Here is a 25,922-nt window from a genome sequence, read left to right as displayed (position 1 = left end):
AGACAAACAGCTGAGCTGCTCCTCATTCCAACAACAAACCTGTGTTTGAAGGTTACATCATTCCCACAAATCATCTGATTCTGTGGTTACATGTGAGTGTGTGTGTGTATGTATAAGGAGTCTGTCCATTTTTACTGTCCATTTTGCTCTGTGTGAAAACAAAACAAAACTTATTTACCAGTAATTAAAATGGAGATGAGAGGAAATGTCAATTTGATGATTTGCTCACTGGAGCCTGAAAATCTGTATAATTTCAATCTCATGTAAGTAAACCACATGTACAAAAAGTTATTATACCCTGATTAACAGTTGCACAGCTTTCATTTTAGCCTAAGCATGTGTATTTTTTTCTGTGTATATATTATATAGCTATTTATAAGATTGATGATGTATGCTCGTTTCCCATTCTTTTCTGTTGTCAGCCATAAATGTATCATTAATAACTTTATTTAACTAATAACTTTATATTTGCATTTTCTGAAGAGAATGTGGGTGAGAGCTGGAAGCTATTAACTGCTGCTGCAGGTTGCTGCTCCAGCAGCAATTTTTTAAAATCTTGTAGCGCCACCTACAGGTGAAATTGTATCAAATGCCACGGACTTGTTCAGCATCCCCTTCTGTACAACTTTGCTGAATTTGGTTAACATGGAATATTACATATAAAAGATATGGCAGTTAATAAGTAGTATGGTGGTGTTTCAGTAATGGCCACAAGGTGGGGCTTTTGGTGCCATGCTTCAATATCTTGTGTAGATTGTCGTGGAGAACTTGTGTACCAAGTTTTCATGTTATTAAAGGCAAAAGAATTGTAAAATATGTTATAATATTACTGTAGCACACCCTGTGGGTAGAATTACATGAAATGTTACACACCTGTGCAGTGTGCATGTATATACAACATTCCCAAGTTTGGTTGCAATCCAATGTAGAATTGAAGGGTTATGGCCCGTTAAGGGCATCAGGCCACGCCTTCAAAAGTTTGGTAACCAATTACAAACAAATGGTAAGTGATACCCGACAAAGAACTCATATGATTTGTTTGCGATAATCTAAATATGTAATGTACCAAGTTTGGTGAAGATTAGGTGAAATATCTGTCAGCATGAACAAAAATTGTGTTTACAAAAAAATCCAAAATGGCGGAAAAGTTTTCCAGGCGCAAATGGGCGTCACCTATATTAGTGAAATCGGCTTCATCGGAGGAATACACTGTGCAAAAAATGCTTTGCCACGCCTCACGGTTAATTAATTATTAGCCAAAACGTAAAACACGTAATAACTGACCACATGGTGACGCTGTAGGTACAATAATATGTTAAGCATTTCCACATTGGACACCTGTCCATGAAGTATGAATACTTTAGCACTTTTAAACTTTGAAACATTCCTCCCATAGACTGTCGTAACAAATTTTAATTATAAAAAAAAAATGATTTTACTTTAAAAAATGTATGTAAAATCACTGAAAGATGTTACAATAAAGAAAAGTAATAGCAAACATCTCCTTAAGAAGACGTACGTTGTTGACGTTGAAATTAAGTTTGTAGGACAAACAGAAATAATTAGACGCCCAAAAAACGGCGAAATAATCATAATAAAGAAAGAAAGGCGATAACAGGCACAGTTTCGGGGTGTGCAGAGCAAAACGATTTGCAAGTATTACTTTCGAAAAGTAAACAAATCAACTGTCAACGTTACTTCCGGTTTGGCACGACTCGTCGTCACATGACTGCAGTCAGCATGAGCCCTGTGTGCCTTCTTTTCCCCCCCTAGGATGGCGAAGTCATGACCCACCCTACTCTGCATTTGATTGGCTAGTACTCGTTGCCTTCGTTGATTGGGTTGGTTAGAGTTAGGGTAAGAGTATCAAGCTAAGCCAATCAGAGGCAGAGTAGGGCGGGTCATGACTTCGCCATCCTAGGAAAAAAAGTAGCGCGAGTCGTGTATACTTGAGCTCAGCTGACTGGGGGCTCCACAAAGCTTTGTGCCGCTGCTACTCCTGTTGTCGTTGTTGTTATCGTTAGCATTTTAGTCTGTAATGCGGTAAACAGCAGCTGTTGGCTGAAAAATGGAGCGGTACGGGTCGGACACGGAGGGAGACGAGCAGGACACACCGCTGCTACACCGGGGACACGACGACAAAGTGCAGAGAGGTGACAGGAAAAACATCCATGTAGCTAAAGCTAACAATAAGCGAGGTCCAGTCTAATTTACATATGTTTAACATATGTCGCGCTGGTTCAGTGGAAAGGAAGCAAAACTTTTCTAATTGATTATGTCTTTACTTAAACATAAACATGAACAGATGTAGTAATACGAAGTCATTAACGTATTCATTAAATTGTACAGGTGTTAATGTAATTGTGCACCAGCCCGTATCAGTTCACTCTCTCTCTTCTCTAATTATACCAAAAACCCCTGCTTATTTACTGCAAGTGTTTCTTGGTCGTGTTAACTCAAGTGAATAAAACTGCTTTTAAAGCACTCTTCTCTCCACACCTGCGCTTTGGTACATATGCTGACATTTTATTTAGAATGAGTCACAAGTTTTTGGTCATCTGCTCTGAGCTCACATACCTTATGACAAGACTACCTGACCTGTGGTGACAATACATGAAATACCGGTTTAGAAGTCTGGATTTTAAAGACATGAAGGTTGTAGCTCTGGGAAACGTTTTTACAGTGTCTTTGTTCAAGACTGTATTTGACAGTTTGCATTATTTAAACATAGCTTATTGAAATGACCCTCAATTCATGTTTACAATGTTAAATAAGTGTATCAAACTGCTAAATATGGTCAGTAGAGCTTAATTTGCCTTCCATCGTTTTTTAGTTGTAACACGAGCAATGAAGTAACAGCAGTTTGCATGAAGTCTGTGGGTTGTTGGATATTATGCAAACTCCACAGACTTATCATGAACTGAAGTGCATTTATTTCAGTGTTGGAAGAAGATCCTTTACTTACCAATACAGCAGTGTAAAATACTCCATTACGTAAAAGTCTCGCAAGAAGTAAAAGCACATAAGTATTATAAGTGTGATGTAGTTAAAGTATTGCAGTAAAAGTAGTGATTTGGTCTCTCTGACTGATATGTTATTATATATGACATCATTATATTATTAATACTGAAGCATCAGTGTTAGAGCAGCATGTTACTGTTGTAGCTGCTGGAGGTGGAGCTAGTTTAAAAGAAAACTTCAAAAAAGTGACCCAAACTACACACTGGTTTCATCTTTAATAATGTGTTGTATTTAAAAAGCTTGTTATTTTCTCCATTGTGTCAAATCTTCATCTGAAAAGTAACTAAAGCTGTCAAATAAATGTAGTGGAGTAGAAAGTACAATATTTCCCTCTGAAATGTAGTGGAGTAGAAAGTATAAAGTAGCATCAAATGGAAATACTTAAGGAGAGTAGAAGTATGTAAAAATTGCACTTAAGTACAGTATTTGAGTAAATGTACTGTATGTTACTTTCCACCACTGAATTACTAGAATAACTCTGTGGACAAGACCTGAAAATAAGAAGCACAAGTAAAGCACGGAAATGACAAGTCGATCAGGTGCATGACAAGAAGTTTTAACCAGCTATCAAGTAGAGAAAATAACATTTACAGTTCACAACTTTAACAGAACTTCGATTAGCTTACAGTAATTTTTTTCATTAGCATTAAATTAATGCTTTGCTAACTTTTAAGCTGCTGATTAAAATAAGTAACAAAAAAAAAAAAACTGATGAAGCATTCGGTTCAAAGAACTTGTGATGAGCTTTTACATTTCCACTTATCTAAAGGTGTAAAATAGAAAACTAAATGCTTCAGATCCATTTTGTGGAAACATAAAGTTACTTGATGTTTTTTCTTTCCTTTACTTTCTGTCACTTTACTGTAAAGTACTCAAGCTCTGCTGCAGAATCTGTTGATGTAATGCACCTGCAGCACACCTTATCCATCAAGTGCGACTGGTAAATACAGCACACATAACGTATCATCTGCCAAACAGGTCTCATTATTTCTCTCTCTTTCTCACCCTGTAGCCCCAGTATGCTGTTCATCACGCTATGGCCTGGCGTTGCTCTCCTCTTATGGCTTCTTTGTGGTCTACTCCTTGCGGGTCAACCTCAGCGTGGCCATGGTGGAGATGCTCAACTCCACCCACCAAGCCAACACCAACCACAGCTCAGTGTGTCCAGCTCACACCAGCCCTGTACGACCCAAACACAACCACGAGGTGAGCAAGAATGCAACGGTGTCTTGAGTATGGCCATGTGATATCATACATGAAGTAGCTCTGATGAAAATGGTTGAACTGAACCACACTCAGATAACTGCATTTGCTACCTGAAAGTACTATCTGCATCCTCTGAAGTTAGCATAAAATCCAGTCCAACTACAGGCAATGACTTAAGTGCCAACTGCCAGGGCTGAAAAGTCAAAAGCCAGTAAATAATTTTCACAAGAAATTAGGCTTTCAGAATTTATTTTCATTCCTCCTCCTGTGTTTGTTTGTTCCATTAAAAACCTTCTAAATGCCCAGTCTGTCACACCAGAACGCATTTCAGACTGACACAGATTAAATTTGTGTTGGCAGCCTTTAAAATGACCCCTTCGGAAAAAATGTTGTGCCACAAAACAATAAAACGCTACAGCCATGTTTTTCCATATTTTTCTACTATTTATGGAAACAACCCCACACACGTCAGAATTACATCAGGAGACTGTTCATTTTTCCCAAGACTGACAAACTGCTGGATATCAGTTGTCAACACTAAAGCAAACATTATTCTGGCCAGATGCCTAAATTCAGCCATTTCCTTATGTGTCTTTTAATGGTATTTGTTCATTTGTTTATTTTTTTGGATCCCCGTTAGCTGTGCCCTAAAGCACAGCTAGTCTTTCTGGGGTCCACATTTAAAAGCATACATTCAGAAATGTTAAATTTACAGTGTGCACATGGGTCCATCATGTCCAGATAAAGTCACAGGGACTAAAATGTAATCTGTTTTGATTTACACACAACTGCTACAATCATCCAAAAATGCACTTGAGTGAATGTAAGACCAGTTTCTCAAAGTAACTGTTATTATGTGGGATTAGGTTACTTTTGACGTGCTGTGCTGACTGATCACTTCTTCACAGGCGTGACATAAAAAGGCCCGAACATGATCCACAACTGAAATCTTGTCTATACTTACTGTACTTAAGTGTGTGTGTGTGATACAGTAGCTGTACCTGTTAAAGGTGGAGACACAGTATCAGACATACAATGTGCCACAAACACAGAGAGTGACTAATGAGACACATATGCACATATAATAATATTTGATGTAGTATAAATTCTAATACAGCTGCCGTCACCCCTCCCCTCACAGGCCAATGTGTACGACTGGGACTCCGAGACACAGGGCTGGATCCTGGGCTCGTTCTTCTACGGCTACATCCTGACTCAGATCCCTGGGGGATACCTGGCCGGCCGCTTTGGACCCAAGTGGCTGTTGGGTTTGGGAATCCTGGGAACTGTCATTTTTACGCTGCTCACCCCTGTGGCTGCTAATCTGGGTGCAAGTTACCTCATCACTGTCAGGGTGCTGGAGGGGATAGGAGAGGTAGGCGGTCTGGATGACATCAACAGTGCAGTTGAAATGACTTGTGCAAGCTTGTTGTTTGTACCGTAAGCATAAGATGAACTCCAGCCAAAATTAATATTAGGAGTATTTACTTATAACCAATGTCAATGAAGTTAAATGAACTTGTTTTGACACTTGTGGCCAGACAAATGAATGCAGATGGTTTTGTAAGGATGGATAAATGTTTTCTCTCCATCCTTCCACTCTTGTTGATGTACTTCTCGTGTTTGTCTTCAGGGAGTCACATTCCCTGCAATGTACACCATGTGGGCCGCATGGGCCCCACCCCTGGAGAGGAGTCGACTGCTCACCATTTCCTACATAGGTACACAGACACAAAGGCTCCTGTCGAGATTATATTTTTTTAACAAAATAGTCAGTTTATGTATTTTGTTGCAATTTTAAATGAGTAGTCAATTAATGAATCTATCAACTGTTTTGATAATGGATTAATAAAGTATTGAAAGCAATTATCAAGTAAAAGTACCAAATATCCACTGCTTCCAGCATCTGGAACGTGAAGATTTGCTGCTTTGGACTGTTGGATTGATAAAATGAGCAATTTGAAGACGTCATATTGGGTTCTTAAAACTTGAGATGGACTTTTCCCACTATATTCTGTTACTTTATTTGCTGAACAATTAATCAATTATTTAAAAGAAATAATCAACAGTGAAACAAATACTTAGTGACAGCTCAAGATGTAGGCCCTTGCTCACATGCTTATCTTTCTAACCATAAAACTTGTGTATTTAAGGGGCTGGCCACCTCCTGAACACTGTCTGTCACATGATCGCTGGTGTAAACTCGTAGACTGTGTATTTACTATTCAATAGTTACACTATGTGCATTCAGACTGCTGCAGGATACAGATTGTTGTCTTTTCTCGTCCATCCCAGGAGCCCAGCTGGGGACGGTGATAGCTCTTCCTCTGTCTGGTGTAATCTGCTTCTACCAGGACTGGACCTACGTCTTCTATGTATTTGGTAATAACATCGTCACTGTCCGAGTGGGGAGGGGTGTGGTTACAGTACTGAGTTTCTGGTGGCCCACAAAAAAATAGATGGCTGTTGTTGGACAAAATATACCCCTATACTTTGTCAGAATTGATTATTTTGAGTTCTTTTGCCTTTGGGAATCTGTTCCCATCATCATCACTTGATACCTTGCTAGCGAAGTAGTCTGTGATTGCAGCCAAGCACCTTACACAAAACATTTTTGTGACTGTATTCAATTCTGTCTATTTCTTTCAATTACTCACATAGAAATTAATGTTTCTGACTCTTCAATGTTGGATTTCTCCCTTCCTACAATTGTTAGAAGTTAGAAAACCTAACATTTAGATCACTGAAACATGTCCAGCTTTCACCATCCGTAATAACTCTTGTAAATATCTTGAGGTCCCATCATCTATATTTGGCTAATTATCCAAAGGAATAAGAAAAATTACCTCTAAAAAGAGCAATAAGGACCTACAAATACAAGCTTCAGCTGTCTTTCAAAGGTTTCAGTGTTTGAGAGTATAAGTTGGAGTTTATGAAATATAATTGCAGTTTAAGAGGGAGAATGTGATAGATTTGAGTGTAAATGTTAAAATATCAGGAACTTTTGTTTATGATTGGACTAACAGGATTTTCGGACTAATTTTTATATTTTTAACACATGGTGTATTAGCGCATTAGTAAGGAAAACTTAAACAAGCATAATTTTAGGTCATGATTATGCTGTTTCTGATATATAATGGAGACGTCACATCAGGGCGACACTGGATAAAAATACATTTACATAATAGATGATGTCTCATCTTCTCTGATTGGGAAAATACACATAATACAGTGTGTAATGAAGTGGCTGCTAATCATGCGTATTTCAGAATCTCTTGCATATTTCTCTGACCTTAAGTGACCTCTCCATTGATTATCCAAAAATTGTTTTTGTCCCTATACCACTTAACCACCGAAGTGTTGTTTTTAAGTTTCAGATGAGCCGTTTCCAGTGTTTGTTCCTTTGTTCCTCTTTACTCTTTATGTTGTGGAAATAATGATTTAGCAAGAAAATTGACTTGCACATGGAACCATTGCATCAGTCCCACTTTTTCTTGCTGGTCTGGCTAATTTAAGTTCCATGTCTAAGCCACTGAGCTGACGACAGTTAGTTTCAAGTAGCTCAGACCTACCGAATGCAATGTCTTGTGATAACATCATAATCCATCTGCTGACTATGTGCAGTCTTTCATCTGATTCAGGGTTTATGATGGATAAGTGCAGTCCACCTGTGCTGAGCTGTGGTAAAATGAGCACACGCTTGCTTGTTTGTGTTTCCAGGTGGCGTTGGCCTGGTGTGGTTCGTCTTGTGGGTCTTCCTTGTGTTTGACAGTCCAAACACTCACCCACGGATCTCAGAGCGAGAAAGACTCTACATCAACAACTCACTGAAAAACGAGGTAACACCAGACACTGCACTGTATATCCTGAACTAAAAAGAACAAAACAAGGTGTGTTTTTTTCCAGAGAAAATTAAGACAGGTTATTGTATGAAATGTAGTTGAAATGTTCGCTTTATTGGACCAATAAATTGTAAACTGCATTAGATTTGATAAGAACTGTCATGAAACACTTTTATATATTAGGTCCTGAAAGAAAGAAGAGAATGAATATATAGCTGTTATATTAAAACGCCATGTAATAGTAGATTATATCCCAATTTACCATTTTGACATGTGATGTACTGCTCTTTACTTTTTTATTGCTTTGCAGACATTTCCGGTCGAGCACAGTTATCAGATACTGATGTTACGTAATCTCAGTGTCATGCTGCATTGTATTCCCTTATCTGTCTTACTCAGCTGTTAGGTCAGAACACTCACCGTGAGTCTGCAGTTTATGATGACATTCAGGCGCACAGCAGCAAAAAAAAAAGACTGTACATGTTCCGAGTGATGATGAACACTAATGCAGCGTTCATCGTTTCATGTGGGAATTGAACCCTGGTATCTCTGTCTGCCCTTTGATTTTCTACAATCTGTAGGAATGTTAAAGCTCCACCAGCTTGTAGACTTCTATGTAGAAAAATTAATGAAATGATTGTGAAATTATGGAGAAGAATGACAAGAAAAGACATGTTCCTATTGGTACAAAGTGATTAATTTTTTGTATATATTTCACTAAAAATGAATTCCTCTCCCCAGTAATATCTGTACATAAGACCACATTTAGTTATTGTGTCTGTTTTTAATGTCTATGTAATGATCAAGAATTTCCTAATCTGTTCCCTATTTTCTACTTCCGGTGTGGCCCAGCTGTCCACATCAGCAGGCTACATCCCCTGGCGATCCATAGTGACATCCGGACCGTTGTGGGCCATCGTTGTGGCTCATTTCTCCTACAACTGGACCTTCTACACCCTCCTCACCCTGCTGCCAACCTACATGAACGACATACTGGGATTCAGCATACAGCAGGTAAGAACATCATCACATACAGGCCACATTCAGGCTCAGAAGTGCAGATAAACACTTTCAGAATCAGTGATTCAAATATGGGGTCAAATGATGAAATCCAAAGACAATTTGAATCTTTATAAGTCTTTTACTAGTACGTTTTTATTGCCAATACATATATAAGCAACTTAAGGTTTATATGATTATAAAATCAGACTACTTAAAGTCAGGATGTGAGAGCCAGTTCTTTTGGTGTTCTTAAAAAATGTCAGTAAGTGTACATTAGTAACAATGAATGTAACTGAAAGGGAGATAAATGATTAAACCAAAACAGGAACTTAAAACGCTCATGTCATCAAAAAGTAACTCTTTAGAAAGCATTCAGCGTCACAGAATGATGCATTATTCTGCTGATATATCACCAGATGAGTTCTTCTCAGTGATGAAACAAGCATATCACTATTTAATCATAATAATATTCACATCGCATGTGACTTGTCTCCATCTGTCCACAACAGAATGGCTTGCTATCAGCTCTGCCTTACCTGGGCTGTGCTGTGGTCGCTGTGCTGTGTGGCCAGCTCGCCGATTATCTGCGGGAAACCTGCCTCTACCGCACCATCGTTGTCAGGAAGGCCTTCTCCATCATCGGTGAGGAATCGCAGTTTCACAGATTGTGTTGTTTTGTTTGACTTGGACATTCAGAATAAGTCATCTACTACTTCTGAAGAGGTTTCTCAGCGGTGTTGCGTTGATTCTGTAGGTATGATCGGGCCGGCGGTGTTCCTGGTAGCGGCGGGATATATCGGCTGTGACTACACCTTGGCTGTGATCTTCCTCACCATCTCCTCCTCTCTGGGCGGAGCGTCAGCTTCTGGCTTCAACATCAACCACCTTGACATTGCTCCTTCGTAAGACTTGCTCCCTTCTATCACTATCTATCAATATCTATATCAGTCCTATCAAACCTTTCAGAATAAGAATAATGTGAGTAAGTTATGGGCGATTAAATACATCACATATACAAGTGATAATTCCATCCTTCTTAGTATAATTTAATAGTGAATAAGATATTTTAAGCAGTTGGGTGTTTTCCTTGAATGTTAGCAGTCATTTTGGAGAAATACATGTTGCTTTTTTCAAATTGGGGATGTGAAGATCTTTGCCCATGTTTGCGTCACATTGTTTATCTCTCTGTCTTGATATTGAATGTAAAAGATACAGAAGTGACCTTTGTGGGCAATAGTGCCACAAAAGTAATTGTGTAATCCTTTATCACTATTTTAGCTTCTAAATTTAAGAATCTGAATTTCGTAATATCAAACTTTTCCTCTTGAGATCAAGATGATGATTTTATCCATAACCATAAATACAAAGAGTGCAGGAATGTTTCTTCATATTCTTCACCAACTTGGTACTTTCTGTTTCACAGTAGGGCATTAATGATCTCCCTTCAGGTGTAAATAGATGAAGTTGTCATGTGAAAGTTGTTAAGTTATAAGCTGTTGTGGATTTAGCAGGTACTCATAGCATTTAACATCCTTTGTATTAATCCTTGTAGGTATGCTGGTATTCTGCTGGGTATCACCAACACCTTTGCCACCATTCCTGGTATGGTGGGACCAGTCATTGCGAGAGCCCTCACCAAAGAAGTAAGAAACACATGTTCACTCTTACTGTATTATCTTGTCTGCACAGTGAGTTTGATTCCCTGAGATTAAACAGAGCAGTAACTACAACATATAAATATCAGGTCATCATTAATTTTCACATAAAGGATGTATGCTGCTGTTTACAGACACACACACACAGAGGTCACGCTGGATCTTGTGACCTCCAGTGTCCCTGGCTAAACAGATGGTATCCTTCCTTTGGCTTGATGCTCCATTTCCTGTCTAATTGGTTTAGTCAGCACAGGATTAGCATGTTAACATTTGGCCACCAGGGGGCACCCATAGTCCTGCATAAAAAGCAACACAAACATGCCCAGTGTGTTTTTGTCTGGGTTGATGATGGCTGTTGCATTCTCCTTATTATGATGTATCACTGATATTTTCTCTGTAAAGAAGACTGTGGTACTGCAGTGTAAAATGCAGTTTACAGTTCCAGAAATAACATTTAGTTTTATGTAGATGCTTAAAACAAAATAAAGATAGGGCTCATTGTCATTCTCATTGTCGTATCTGCTCCACTCATGGAGGTCAATGGTCATGTTTGGCTTTAAATCATCAGTCTGGAAAACCAAAATTAACCTTTGGGATGTCCTGTGATTTGTGATAATTGTCTGAGTTTTTCCTCTTTCAGATGCATGATTTCCATTTTGTCACCAAAAGAATGTAGACAGTTGCTGAAAAACAATTACAGGAATCTTTTGAATATATTTTCAAACCAAACCTTCAGGTTTTGCTTTGCAAACCAGGAAGTAACAAATTGTAACATTTTGACCCTATACAGTTGTATCAAGGGCATCAGTGATTTTAGGAAATATCATTATACTGTGCAAATGTTTTACAGAATACACTGCATAATGACCTAACTCACACTAGTGAGTGTATTATTTATTTCATTACTCATCATTAACTGTGCTGACTGTCCTCCAGAACACCATAGAAGAATGGCAGATTGTCTTCTACATCGCTGCTGCCATCAACTTGTTTGGGGCGACAGTTTACACTATATTTGGCCGAGGAATGGTGCAGCCCTGGGCTGTCCACACATCCTACTCTCACGGAGACTGAGACTGAAGAAGAGTACCAGACTCATCCATTTGATAAGTCTGAATCATCAAATGGAAAAGTTTCAATCAATGGGTAATTTCAGCTAGAGATGTGTTCCAGATGTGTTGATGATGCTCAAAGCACGGCTAACAGTGAGTAACAGCCATAATACCCTTGAGGATGTTCTTTACTGTGACTGTGGGTACTTAAGAGTCTGTTGACAGATGAGCCTCCAGTCACAGTAATGAACAAACCAGATTGCAGTTTATTGAAGCAGAGGCAGAAATGCTTTGGAGGCAATTGAGCAGAGCCAAACAACCACAATATGCATCTCCAAGAGGTGTTAGAGGAAGCTGTTAGCTGCTAGCGAGCTTGTTGACTGTTACGCATCATGAATACCATTGTAAATAAGCTATGACAAATAATCCCATTTAGTTCCTTTTTTAGTGTTCCAGTTTGCCAGTTGGCAAACTTGCTCGGCTCAACTGTCATTTCTGCCTCCAGAGCACTTCTGCTTTAAAAGATTTTTTTTTTTTTTACCCACAGTAAACACTTGAGTTTTACTGCCATAGTAAAAGTCTACACTCTTAAGACTGATGTTTTTTGTGTATCTTAAGTTTGGGATGACACAAAATTTCCAATTGCAATTTCTAACTAAGTGCCAGTAAGTGTTGGTTTTAAGTGCCACCCCCCCCCCCCCCCCCAAAAAAAAGCCATCCCGAACCAGACGCACAAAGTTAACGTCTTTTTTGAGAGAACATTGTGACACAACTTGTTTAGGAAACATCTTACAGTGAAGCCTTCTTAAAATTATTTGAGAGATTTGTCCCTCATGTGATTGCAAACGGATCATTTCTGATCCGTTTGCAATGTCGTATGGTGCAGCGAAGGGATTTTTTAAATGTTTTTATTTGAACAATATGTATTGTCTTTACAGGTTATGTCCACCAGGCACATCTTTTATTTTAGGTGGCAGTCTTTAACTGATCCATGTGGAAAGCATGGGTAACAATGACATGTTAGCAGTATGTAACACTAAGAAGATGTTAAGCTATTGTTACACCTTTCTAACAAAGGGAAAGAAAAAAAAAAAGTACAGTAAAGATGTTCCTGGTGGACACACACCATTACTTTGTTCACAAGATTTGCACTCTCTGTGTCAATTCTCAGGTATCTTATGTGACAAAGGGATTGAAAAGGATATTTGTTTACTTTTTACAGATGTATTGATCTACCACATTGAGGTATGTGTCCTCAATTTTTAAATGTAAACTAAAATTTAATTTTAAAATGAATTCATTTGGTGGTAAACCGAAAATGTGATAGTCACTAGGGTATTATACTGTATGCATCCTGTCCCTTTAGACGTTATGACTATAGGGAGGGAAATCAAAAATAAGCCACAAGGGAAACGTTTTGTCTGAGGTGTAATTTCTGTCAACAAGTAGCACCATTATCTCACTTTATGATGCATTGCACTTGTGCCTTATTACATTAACTTAACGGTGTCAAACCATTCAGGACTGTAGACTCATATCATTTGTTTCTTTAAGTTACTTTTTCTTATTTTTGTTTAACATTAGCCCCCATACACAGAAAATAAAGGGACTTTTGTATGATACATACGCTGTACTAAAAAGGGTAATCATTGTAAACATTCCAGTAAAATGTCTCAAATCACAGTCATGTATTGTAAATAAATCATATGCAAATGCAAATTTTGTGTTGGATTATTTCATTATATAACCTCTGTCACAGACTTTCAACTGACTAAAGGTACAATGTGCTTTTTCATTTCAATAACTTCTTTAGGTCTCTGATGAATAAGTGCAAGAGAAGAACAAATTAACCAATGACTGGATGATTATCAACCCATAACATTCATTTAGCCTATTTATTAAATATGTTATGTTAGGTTCTGCATGTAGAGGGGGGAAAACTTCACACTAGCCTTACACATCTCCTTATTTGTGGAATATTTACTTTAAAGAACTATTAATATGGTATTCCTTGTTGAAAACAATTAATAAAGTTGTCTGAGTAGCTTGACCTAAACCGTACTTCCTGGAGTGTTTTTAAGAATCAAATAAAACTTAGCTATGTACACAATGTGATTCACACCTGAACGAAATAAGATCATAAATGTAAGAAAAAAGATAATTCAATCTCACCTCCCTGGAGGCTCAATGAAAGGACGATCATGGTATCAACCTCCAGTACAGCATACAGTCATCTACTGAAATTATGTACAAAGACATTCTCATAAAAATATTCTCATAAATGGTTCTACTAGGAAAACACAATCTTACTGAATGTAGATATGTTTAAGATTCTTGATATAATTAATAAATATAAATAAACATCTGTATAAGGACATTACCTAGTAGCCAAATCTGGTTCAATACGTCTCTTCCCTGGTGTGAGGTAATGTTTTTTGTTTGTTTGTTTTTGTACACGGTCTCTGCCTCCCTGCTGTTTCTCAGCAGCCCTGCATCTCGTGATAATTGGCGGACAGACGTCTGGGCTCCCAGGTTAATTTTAATCCATCTAGGGAGCGTCTGTAAGATGAGCGCTTCTCCTGCTGCGCATGAAGGATGCTGCACGCTTCATTTATTCAACCACCTGACTTCCAACCACTGAATCTATCATCAATCAAAAAACTGGATATATCTCTATGACCCACACCCTTTCCATTATTTGCAGTTTGTAGAGCGATTTTATCCGCCCAGAACAACCCACAGACAACTGAAAAAAGCCGAGTCTGTATCTACTATAAATCCATGTAACCTACGTCAATTACTCAAGTATATAACGCCCCGCATTTTATGTGCTGTTTCAATTACCGCAAATCAAAAATAATGTCGATGCGCTTTTCCTGTTAAGCCTCAACTGATGACAAACTAACACTTAAAATGCACAATACAATAACAGAGAGCACCAATTGCAAATTGACGTCGTATTCAAAATTTGTCACAACTCTCTGTAATTTTCGTCGCAAAACGTTGATTCGGCGGCTTGATTTAACACTTAAAGGGGTTTTGTTCTCTATAATCTGCAGAACCAAGCATATCCAGACGTGATCGTGTCCGACAATGGATTCTTCGCCTATGGCTGTGTCCTCTGTTGAACTCTTAGCGGCAACTTCTCCTGGTCCCTCGTTGTGATGCTGTACGGCAGCGGGTGCGCGCAATTACGCAACACCCCCGCCTGTCCTGTGCGCTATAACCGGATCAGCGTCTGTCCTCAGCCTCTCCAGTCCTGCAGCCAACCTGACACCGGCCAGCTCTCAGGTATGACAAAGTACATAAAATAATGCATGTGGGGAGGGAGAGTGTATTTTAAAATGTAACCAGGAGGATAAATTTGCGTTTTGTTTAGCGACTCGGTCTCCACGCAGTGCATTGGGAATATTGTTGTGATGCAGAAACGAGGGCAGGCGGCTGGTAGCGAATACGCATCCAGGCGCCAGTAAGCGGGCAGATGGCAGATGATAGAACATGGCGGAGGGTTAACATTTCTATTAAATCCCTCAGACATTATATTTACCGCTGTACTATTTTTTACGCATTATCCGCGGCTTTATCATCTTTTGAACATTGACGCGCACTGCGGCAGCTGTTGTGACGTTATATATTAGGGATGAGTTGCACGCGCATGTAAATTGTTATCTGCCCTGGCACTGAGTACACCTGATCAAGTCTGGTCAAGATCAAGTAGGGATTCATGTTACAGTTGGATTAAGCTACTGTCCTTTCTGCCTGGTGCAAACTAGATTCAGCTAGAATACTGTGTAATAAATCACCACTCACTCAAAAGAAAACTTTTGTGGTGGATGTGAGTGCTTCTATTCAGGATTATCACTATAACTCTCCTGCACAGTTCACAACAAACAATGTGTCCTCTTCCTCTGCATTAACCTGTGTGCAGTGCACTGCAGTGTCTGAGAAATGGCTGCTACACTATCAGGAGACAAGACCTGACAAAATGGTGGATTCTGACTTGGAATGAAACGCGTAGTAGAGTCTGGCTGTGAAAAAAGGCACGGTGCTGTGAAACATCAGAGCCTTGTTGTCAGTGCACAGTAGAGCGGAGCGGAGCGGAACGGTGGGCAGGCTGGATGTGAAAGAGGAGAGCAGGGGTGTGGATGGATAGAGGAATAGAGAGCAGGAGAGGCAGAGGGTTATTGTGCTTGGCGCAGTTCAGTGACCATTGATACCATCCTTAATCTTCTGAGATACACTACTTATGTAAACATCTATTGCCAGATAAGAGCCCTCATGCTCCGTAATTTCAGTTAAACACATCCAGGACTGAGCAGACAGTGCAGTCACTTTGTTTGTGGGCTGAACTAAAAAAAGATGAAGTCATGTCTCCCTCCTTGTGCAGAATTTTAATGTCATTTCAAATTCTTTCTGCGCCAGTCACTCAGGGAGGCATTAGCACTCTACTGGTGTTTTTATCCCTAGTGCTGCAATACTTTTTCTGAATCTCCAGCTGCATGATCTAACATAACCTGTTCAGACAGTGTTAAATTGCAAAATGCAAAAGCCACTGTACCACCAACAAATTATTTTTTTCAACCCTCAAAGAATACATGCTCACACAAAACCTTTCAGTATCCGTAAATCATAATAACAAGTGCGTGAAAGGTTTGTTTACTGCCCTGCAAACCATCTGTTTACCCCAATGACTGTAACTTAATACTGGTTTTAACAGACTGTCTCGTGACATCAACCAGCTCCAGTCACCATGGGAAAGGAGAAACTCCACATCAATATTGTTGTGATCGGCCATGTGGACTCTGGCAAGTCCACCACCACGGGCCACCTCATCTACAAGTGCGGGGGTATTGACAAGAGAACCATCGAGAAGTTTGAGAAGGAAGCTGCTGAGGTAAGGAGATACAAGCGGATGCTGAGGATGATGTCTTCTTGAATTAACTAATGTCTTTCCTCAAGATCAGGACTCCCACGCCTCTAACCACAGGATACAAACCATGCTAACTATTAATAAATAGACATAAATAATGTCTATTTAATGACATAAAAAAAAGCAGGAATGAACATTTATTCACTTCACCTAATTGACTTGAAACTATTGACTTCGACTTTAATTTTTAATGTCCACAACTATGTATCGGCAAAGCAGAATAACCATAGATACCCTGAACATCACTCCAAGCTACACATCCCAAAAACACAGCTGAGATTAAAACCCTAACAAGGAAACTGTTGTTAACAAAAGGACATTTTGAGAAGGCTTTATATCACTTATTTTTCAGATGGGGAAAGGATCGTTCAAGTATGCCTGGGTGCTGGACAAGTTGAAGGCAGAGAGGGAGCGTGGCATTACCATCGACATCTCACTGTGGAAGTTTGAAACCAGCAAGTACTATGTGACCATCATCGATGCCCCAGGTCACAGGGACTTCATCAAGAACATGATCACTGGGACCTCCCAGGTCTGTAACATGAGGACGCTGTGTGCATTACATACTGTATGGCATGGTTGTTGTTCGGTCATTTAGTTTACATCCCTATCTTAAGCTGTGTGTCCCGAGTGTTAAAGTAAAACAAGTAGCAACAAGTTCATTCATCAGTTAATGTTGAAGAGTATACGTTCTCATTGCATTTCAAGCTGGTAACATTTGGTATGATAAAGATTTTGATCAAATTAGTTACTTTTAATTGTTGAGGACATGACACATCTTGATTGACTAATTCTACTGAAATTACACAAACTTTAAATACTAATGTAATGTGTGCAATGGTCAAAGCTGCTGTGCATCTACAGTACTTATGTTTTATCCATTGCATTTTCAGGCTGATTGTGCTGTGCTGATTGTAGCAGCCGGTGTGGGAGAGTTCGAGGCAGGTATTTCCAAGAACGGACAGACTCGTGAGCACGCCCTCCTGGCCTACACTCTGGGAGTAAAGCAGCTCATTGTAGGCATCAACAAGATGGACTCCACTGAGCCAAACTACAGCCAGAAGCGATATGAGGAAATAGTGAAGGAAGTGAGCACCTACATCAAGAAGATTGGCTACAATCCGGACACCGTTGCCTTTGTGCCCATATCAGGCTGGAATGGAGACAACATGCTTGAGCCCAGCCCCAACGTAAGTAGATCACAAAGACTAGTAATGAAAATTCTACAAGGATTATTACAACGTACCTAGCCTTTAATTTGAATACTAATTTTATATGGCTGTTGCCAGGGATAGAAACTGTAGTTCAAAGGCTAACCAGTTGCTGTGACTGTCGGTCCGACAAAAAAAGTCACACCATTCATAGAAATTGAATAATCCTTTTTCCCTTTCTCTTGCAATTACCATAGAAGTGCCCTTGTGCCAGGTACCTCAAGAAACTCTCTAACTTTGGTTGAACAGGCACTACTGTGGCCATACTAAAATGTAGTGCAACAGTTGCAAAGGTATAGAGTCAGAAGACTGACTCAGAGATGTCAGTTACACAGCAATATCTAGCTTAAAACTGCTAACATTAACCACCACAAGCTACTGGTCACACCTGACCAAGTACAGCTGTAGCAGTAAGACCTCTCAATGTATTGACTTGAGTTAGAGTGTGTCTTATGTGGCTGATGAATTCAACTTCTCATTTGTTAGAAGACTATTATTTTATCTTTTTTTTTTTTTTTTTTTTTCATTTCAAAAGTTTCATAGTCTCACTTAAATAACAAAAATTGAGCTGATGGAGCTTGTTGGTCAACAGTAGTTACCTGAAAATGTACTGCAGCTCAAAAGAATCCAATCAGTTGTTCAATGTAATGTAAACATAGTTTAAAATGTACATTATTTTCTCTTCTAGATGACGTGGTTTAAGGGGTGGAAGATCAATAGGAAGGAAGGCAATGCATCAGGGACTACGCTACTGGAAGCTCTGGACGCCATCCAGCCCCCCACCCGTCCAACAGACAAACCTCTTCGTCTGCCCCTGCAGGATGTCTACAAGATAGGAGGCATGTAAAGCATTGACTAAGAAACTGATAAAACTTTGGGGAATAAGAGAGAGTGTTATTGGGATATAATCCCCCATGACATTGCACATCAAACGCCTCTTGACCAGGGCATTTATGATCTCCTATAGACATGTTTTACAACATATTAAAACACTGTGTTTTGAATAGTTAAATTTAGTCATTCTTAAAAATACAGTAGTCTTTCTCCCTCATTGAGAAATCAAGAAGCTTATAAATATGCAAATGTTTTTCATTTCTGCTACTGGGTGCAAGATGCCTCTTACTTCACTGAAAAGGCAATTCTCAAGAGTATGTGCACTAGAGACTTCAAATTTCACATTGGACCACAAGTGGTTCCAAACTAGTTTTGATGTCACAAAATCATCTTAAAACTTAAACTAAGATTTAAGGTGAATACAGCAGATGAATGTGAAAAGAGCCTTCCAGTGTCAAACTCTACAAATTCTACAGTTAAGGTCAAACATCCAAGTGAGGACTATAACTATTTTGATGTTCTTTATTATATGTTCTGTGTTGAACGTCACCTCCTCAGGTATTGGAACAGTGCCTGTAGGCCGTGTGGAAACGGGCATCCTAAAACCTGGCATGGTGGTAACCTTTGCCCCCGTCAATGTGACCACTGAGGTGAAGTCTGTGGAGATGCACCATGAGGCACTGACAGAGGCCCTCCCTGGTGACAACGTGGGCTTTAATGTTAAGAATGTGTCTGTCAAGGACATTCGCCGTGGTAACGTGGCTGGTGACAGCAAGAACGACCCACCGCAGGAAGCAGCCAACTTCACTGCTCAGGTAGGCATTGCAAGGGATTTATTAATAGAAATGAAACATGAGCATGACTAAACACATTCAGCTCTTTCTTATGTCAGATCTGTTCAGTCTTGAAAAACATTTGTTGTTATGAAGCATCAAAATAGATTTTATATCAAGAAAAAACATTTTAATCTTACCTCAGCGACATCAACAAATAGGTCATTATGCTATATTTGACAAAATTTCTACTGTACCACACTCCCAGTGCGTTTGACAGTGTCAAAATAAGACAATCACAGCAATGAACAGTTCAGTCTTTGCAGTGAACTTTGTTGACAGGAAGGAAATAATCTCTCTATTAATAGGTCATCCATGTTGACCCTTTGCTTTGTAGGTGATCATCCTTAATCACCCAGGCCAGATCAGTGCTGGTTATGCTCCTGTGCTGGACTGTCACACTGCTCACATCGCCTGCAAGTTTGCAGAGCTCAAGGAAAAGATTGACCGCCGCTCTGGCAAGAAGCTGGAGGACAATCCCAAATCCCTCAAGTCTGGAGATGCTGCCATTGTGGATATGATTCCTGGCAAGCCCATGTGTGTTGAGAGCTTCTCTGAGTACCCTCCACTGGGTAAGTTCACGTGTAAAAACAGGCAGAGGACATGTGGGATTTTAACAGCCTCCAACAACTCATTAATACTTTAAATCCCCATCGAATGTATTGCATCTCCACTGTTAATGCCACAATCATCTAAAATCTTCATCTATACTTCACTTTGTAGGTCGTTTTGCAGTGCGCGACATGCGTCAGACTGTGGCCGTCGGTGTGATCAAGGGCGTGGAGAAGAAGGTCTCCACCACTGGTAAAGTTACCAAGTCCGCCCAGAAGGCCCAGAGGAACAAATGAATGTTGTGCTACTCTGCCGACCCCAAGGTCTCCCAGGGCAGGACATCGGTCATCCAACTCCATCCTACAATTGGCTGCTTCAACTTAATAATCAAAGACTGGTTAATCATCACAATGCATCGCAAAAGCATTCGAAGGAAAGAAACACACTTAGTACACTTTAGTCCTTGAGGCGGCACTCCTGACTTCATTTCAGTGGTTAGATTACCATTACGTACAATGTAATATCAAATGGATAGTTTTAAATGTGCTCTGTTGATTTCATTCATGGCAATACCTTTCTGTGATATTGATATTGACATACTGAACAATTAGAGGTATTTTAATGTATCACCTCTCTAGCTCTCTGGAGTGCAGGTACTGGTCTCTTTACATGGTACATGTTGTCTTGCTTTTAGTGTTTGTTTGCAACTACATGGTGCTCTGTAGGAGCCTATGGCAAGAAGTTAAAACTATGTTCTTCTGAGTAGTAGATTAGTAGAACTTAGTGATTTGTTGTGTTTAAGCTTTAAAAAAGCATTTTAAATGAATGGTCTGAATTTGTCCTTCCTGAGGGACTCCAAGTAGGCCACCTGATTCTTAAAGCACTTTGATTGGCATTTTGCTATCTTTGCACTTGCACTGGATAAGTTGATATTGACATAAGCTACTGCACCTTATTGTAAGATGGCACAAGCCTCTTTGCAACATTAAACATGTTTCAACCAACATGTTGGGCTGAAGTCTTCAGTCATTTTTCTGTGTGACACAAAGAAAAGACAAGGCAGCAGATGCCTTTAACTTTACAATCTTATAGAACAGTTCTCATTAAAAAAAAAAACATACTCAATCAGTCCATTGTAATTCTTTCAATATACAATGTTGTCCACAAGATGTAGCTATTGCTCTAGGAATAAAATAGGAATTGATGAAAAAATCTGCCATGACACACAACGTCTGAATACATTTTTCAGTCAAAGGCCCAAACAGCCCGAGGGCAGTCTGTCAGGGGGTGTGTTCTCATTCACAAACCGGAAATGTTGCGAGTCTAAATCTGAGGGCGGCAGCCTCATTCCTCTCATTGTAACAACATGACTGGTAGAGGGAGACCACGCAAGGCTAAGAGTCCTGACACTAAATGTGCCAAGAGCCCAACTAGAGCTGAGGAAACAAAACAAGGATCTCTGCCCAGATGTTCAGGAAGAGCCAAAGAAGAGAAGCAGAATGGCACTACGAAAGAACAGAAACCAAAGAAAAGGCAGCAGAAAAAGCCAAACCACAACGAGGAGAAGCCATCTGTGCAGAGCACCCAAAGCGAAAAGACCACTAAACATTTCACAGAGGAGATTGGCAAGCAGCAAAAGACATCTACAGACAGCACAAAGGCCCCTGTCCAGGGCACAAAAGCCAAAAACTATGCTAGGAGGGCCAAATCACCAGAACAATTCACGAAGGAGACAATGAAGATACAGCCAGTTTTGCCAAAGTGCACCACAGTGGATCCTGTAAAGACCACAAAAGCAAAAACATGTGGTAAGAAGGCGAAATCAATGGAACAATTTACAGATAAAATGCAGCCAGAGATACCTAAGGCCTCTGTACAGGTCACAAAAGCGAAAACTTGTGCTGGCAGAACCAAATCACCAGAAAATTTAACAGAGGAGACAACGAAGCAGCGGCAAAAGTCATTTAAGAGCACCAGACAGGCTTGTGACCCACAAGACAAGTGTAAAGACAAAGCTGGAGTGGACTCAATCCTCTACACAACTCTGGATACATTGAAGATTAAGAAGGACGAAAGATCAGATGCATCAAAAGTCATTAATAACATTGTAAGAAATATAATGGAGCATTTGAAAAATAACTCTCAATCCTTTAAAGAGGTACAAGAACCACTACGTACTGGAAGTTACTATGAAAATCTAAAGGTGAGTCACTTCAGTAAGAGTTCCCTCAAACAAACGCTAGATCCCATTACGCTCAATGCAGAAAGTGTGTGACTGTGAGTGTCAATTGTAGTTTTATAACTTGTGGTGTATTACACTGATGTTTTTGTGTGTACAGATTTCTAATCCTGATGAATTTGATGTCATGCTGCCAATACCTGTTGACCGAGTGGACATTGAACCATTTGGAAATGATGGAGCCTTTTACAGCGTGGCATTAAAACGCGGCAAGAGTCCACTGACCAAATTTCAGCAAGAGACCGGCATTTTATCTGCCAGTGAAATGCTCAAAGAGTTCAGGGAAGAAGTAACGAAATGTGTCAAGACATTTAAAGGCAAGTACTGAAATTAGTGCTTTTTAATTGTTGGGAAATTAGTTGGTCAAATGCAGTTTGGGAACCAGTCAGTGTGGCTAGCAGAGTAAAAATACCCTGTGATCAAACAAGCAGCAGCAACACCTTCCAGTGTTTTTGTGAATTATGGAGATGCATGACACGTTTGGCGCCATCTGAACACTATTTTCAGCATATGATCAACAAAGGATCATATTTAATCAAACATTAATCTTACTGCTCTGTGCATTAGCACTTGAGCTTATCAAAATTTGACATTACTGAAGTTTGCATGACAGCTACAATCACCATAGATATCATGCTGTGTTTCGCCTTGACTTTTGTCTTGGATGAGAATATGTGTCAAAGAAAGAAATCTTTTAAAATGTCTGACATGTCTGGTGACACTGCATATAGAGTAGGCTCTATAATAACAAATAGATATAGAATTTAAGTGTTTGTTCAATGTTTATTCTTTCAGAATGGGAGATGACAAGAAAGAAAAAAGGCTGCCCTGCAGTGACCCTGACCACAGAAGTTAATTCAGTTACCATCTCACTGGATGTTGTTCTCTGTTTAGTGGTTAGATCAAGCTGGCCAGCTTTCACGAAGGATGGCTTTAAAATAGAGGGCTGGCTGGGAACTAAAGTGAGGCAGCAATACAAGTACCTACCATATTACCTCGTCCCAAAATATGAGGGCAGGGGTACTGCGGAAAGTGATGGGGTCCTTGCTAAAGGTAAATGTAACTTCTCTCAGTGAGTAAACTGAAATTAGATTGTGATTAATAGAAATGACCCACTGGCTCTTTACATATATACTAGGTCTAAATAATTTCTCAGTGAGGTATGGTTTATATTAACACTGACATATAATCAGAGAATACTGAATTCTGAGAGGCTATAGCAGCTGGCTTGGGCATTAACATACCAACACACTATGTAAGCAATCAGAGATCTCACAAGTTGCATCAGTTGCCCAATACTGCATCTTGAACTGATCATTTTGACAGCTACTAGATTTGTTTATGACAAGCTCATACCTAGAGAAATAAGAGTACAACAGTTTTTAACAGGAGAGATCTGGCATACACACGTTTACTATACTTGCAGTTTTACATGCTTTTCTATCTTCATGTTATTTTTTCAAAATCTTTCATTAATGAAAACTAGAAGAATGAGAAGCTTGAGTATTTTGTCTTCTATAACACACAGATGTTTGGCGGGTTTCATTCTCTCACGTTGAGAAGGCCATACTGAAGAATCATGGATCGGAGAAGACATGCTGTGAAGAAGCCGGAGTTCGCTGCTGCAGGTCAGATTTTATTTTTTGAATGAAAAATGAGGCAGTAAGTACTCTGACATAATTATTCCTGAGGTGAAAGTACAACACTACAGATTTTAATTCATCCAATTCCTCTCATTTCCAACATATAGAAAATAGAAACAAACTTAGTCCAAAATATTATGTATATTGTAAATTATGATTATCCTCAAGGTAAGATCATTCATCAATCAAATCCTCTAAAGCTGTTCCTTTGTCTTTGCATGCAGGAAGGACTGTTTGAAGCTCCTAAAGCACCTCCTCGGTCTGCTGAAGGAAAGAGGCTCATTTGACAAGTTCTGCTCCTATCACGCCAAGACCACACTCTTACATGCCTGCTGCTCTAGAACTAAAGACACTGATTGGCAGGCCTCAAGTCTGAGTCACTGCTTTCAGATGCTCCTTAATGATTTTGAAGACCACCTGGACAAAGGTGTACTCAACAACTTCTTCATCCCAACACAGAACCTGCTGTCTGGTCTTAACCAGGAAAAATGCAGAAGTCTGGCTAAATGTATCAAGGATCAACGGAACAATGGCTTCCCTATTTTCAAGTGAAAACCTCACAACAAATATAGAGTCACTGGCTTGTAACTGTTCAAAGTCAACCCAATAGGCTCTGAAGCATCCTGCATGTGGAAATTTGGCTATTAAACCCAGGGTCATCTTTCAAGTAGGAAAGCATTATTAAAGTGCCTTTAATGTAGTAATGTAATGTTTTTACCAAGTTTATTTCCCTGTAAGCCTTTTCTTAATTGATGTCTTGTCATTGCTCATACTGTTAGTTTATATTTATTGTTTATTAAATAGTTTATACCTCCTCTCAGGATGATTTTACAAAGTCAAAGAAATTAAAAGATGATTGAACCTACCAAACTGTGCCAATTTATACTTCTACTTCTCTGTTATATTTACGACATTTTTAATAGCATTGCAGGATTCATTTTAAAAATAATTTGAATTTATTGACTGACTTTATTTACTCACATGTTTGCCTATGACTTTGCATCTCATACTTAATTTGTCTCCTGCTTTCACATTTACAATTTCCATTTTGTGCTCCCTTAAACTTAATAGAGTCTCCCTTTAGCTTACAGATATGTAAGCAATGTGCTGCCTAAAAATTAAATCCACACAAGCAGCAGCAAGAGCTTTGATTGGCCAGCATTTGAGCTCTGACCCTACACAGGCTAAAGTCAAATGTACAGAACAGAACTTGACAAAGCATTTATTTCTAAAGGCATATGAAGTATTTGGTAATGAGAGCTTGTACTAGAGGGAGTGCATCATTTTAATCACCAAGTTAATGATTTCCTAAACAGTTTTATTCTCTATACTGGTGGTTTATTGTAAACACTGAGCAATAAAATTCAGATAAACATCCAGGTAGATAAGTTTCATTCTACATAAGTTTCATTACTAACATCACAGGTAATCAACTGTCATGTATAACAGATGACGGCAAAGTACAGAAAAAAAAGAACAAAGACTTACAGACACTGAAACCTTTGACTTGGTAAACAGGTTCTTTCCTTGGAGGCATTATGTCAAATGAAAGCTGCTTTACAAACACCTGACTACTACCACAGGCAAACATTTCTATTGTTTATTACAAAGTATGGCATTGACACTTCATGGAAGCTTTTTACGCTGTGTTATTAAACTCGACTTAATCAAGCAGGAAGTGTATCAATAGTTCTGCCCTTCAGTTCATCAAACCCAAATTACAACTCATCTTGATAGGAAATGTACCTTGAAATGTCATCTTATCTGAGCGAGTAGCCACACCTTCTTAAACATCAAATTCAAGGACTTTTCAAGGACTTTCCAGGACCAATTCCCTCAAATTCAAAGACCTAACACAGCATAGTTTGAGACACAGATTAATTACTTTTACAACACAGAATT

General features: G+C 39.3%; 3 protein-coding genes and 1 long non-coding RNA gene across 6 annotated transcripts; 3 read left to right on the top strand and 1 right to left on the bottom strand.

The window, feature by feature from the left end:
• The first annotated feature begins 1 nt into the window (after position 1).
• Positions 2-12,475, top strand: slc17a5 (solute carrier family 17 member 5). 2 transcript variants are annotated; one of them, XM_067610778.1, is made up of 11 exons: positions 2-92; positions 4,034-4,227; positions 5,369-5,602; positions 5,861-5,948; positions 6,523-6,609; positions 7,948-8,066; positions 8,922-9,083; positions 9,581-9,713; positions 9,826-9,973; positions 10,624-10,714; positions 11,663-12,475. In XM_067610778.1, the coding sequence occupies exons 2-11, from the start codon at positions 4,129-4,131 to the stop codon at positions 11,798-11,800; spliced, it is 1,299 nt and encodes a 432-aa protein (XP_067466879.1). In that variant the 5' UTR covers positions 2-92; positions 4,034-4,128; the 3' UTR covers positions 11,801-12,475. The 2 variants fall into 2 exon arrangements, with proteins under 2 accessions (XP_067466879.1, XP_067466877.1); XM_067610776.1 differs by lacking the exon at positions 2-92 and adding an exon at positions 1,928-2,153.
• Positions 8,945-14,036, bottom strand: LOC137197397 (uncharacterized). The gene is made up of 3 exons (XR_010931418.1): positions 13,951-14,036; positions 9,608-9,990; positions 8,945-9,046 (listed from the first exon to the last, which is right to left on the bottom strand). It is a non-coding gene; the product is annotated as an uncharacterized lncRNA (long non-coding RNA).
• Positions 13,978-21,142, top strand: eef1a1a (eukaryotic translation elongation factor 1 alpha 1a). Of its 2 annotated transcripts, none has more exons than XM_067610774.1 (8): positions 13,978-15,069; positions 16,518-16,672; positions 17,061-17,240; positions 17,602-17,898; positions 18,608-18,758; positions 19,312-19,568; positions 19,924-20,158; positions 20,310-21,142. In XM_067610774.1, the coding sequence occupies exons 1-8, from the start codon at positions 14,943-14,945 to the stop codon at positions 20,432-20,434; spliced, it is 1,527 nt and encodes a 508-aa protein (XP_067466875.1). In that variant the 5' UTR covers positions 13,978-14,942; the 3' UTR covers positions 20,435-21,142. The 2 variants fall into 2 exon arrangements, with proteins under 2 accessions (XP_067466875.1, XP_067466876.1); XM_067610775.1 differs by having other exon boundaries at positions 14,964-15,069; positions 16,496-16,672.
• Positions 21,143-21,245: 103 nt separating this feature from the next.
• cgasa (cyclic GMP-AMP synthase a) lies at positions 21,246-25,891 on the top strand. The gene is made up of 5 exons (XM_067610773.1): positions 21,246-22,341; positions 22,478-22,694; positions 23,173-23,430; positions 23,906-24,005; positions 24,245-25,891. The coding sequence occupies exons 1-5, from the start codon at positions 21,505-21,507 to the stop codon at positions 24,570-24,572; spliced, it is 1,740 nt and encodes a 579-aa protein (XP_067466874.1). The 5' UTR covers positions 21,246-21,504; the 3' UTR covers positions 24,573-25,891.
• The last annotated feature ends 31 nt before the right edge of the window (positions 25,892-25,922 follow it).

This window comes from Thunnus thynnus, chromosome 14 (assembly GCF_963924715.1).
Source record: "Thunnus thynnus chromosome 14, fThuThy2.1, whole genome shotgun sequence".
Lineage (NCBI taxonomy): Eukaryota > Metazoa > Chordata > Actinopteri > Scombriformes > Scombridae > Thunnus > Thunnus thynnus.
This window is presented reverse-complemented; position numbering and strand designations above follow the sequence as displayed.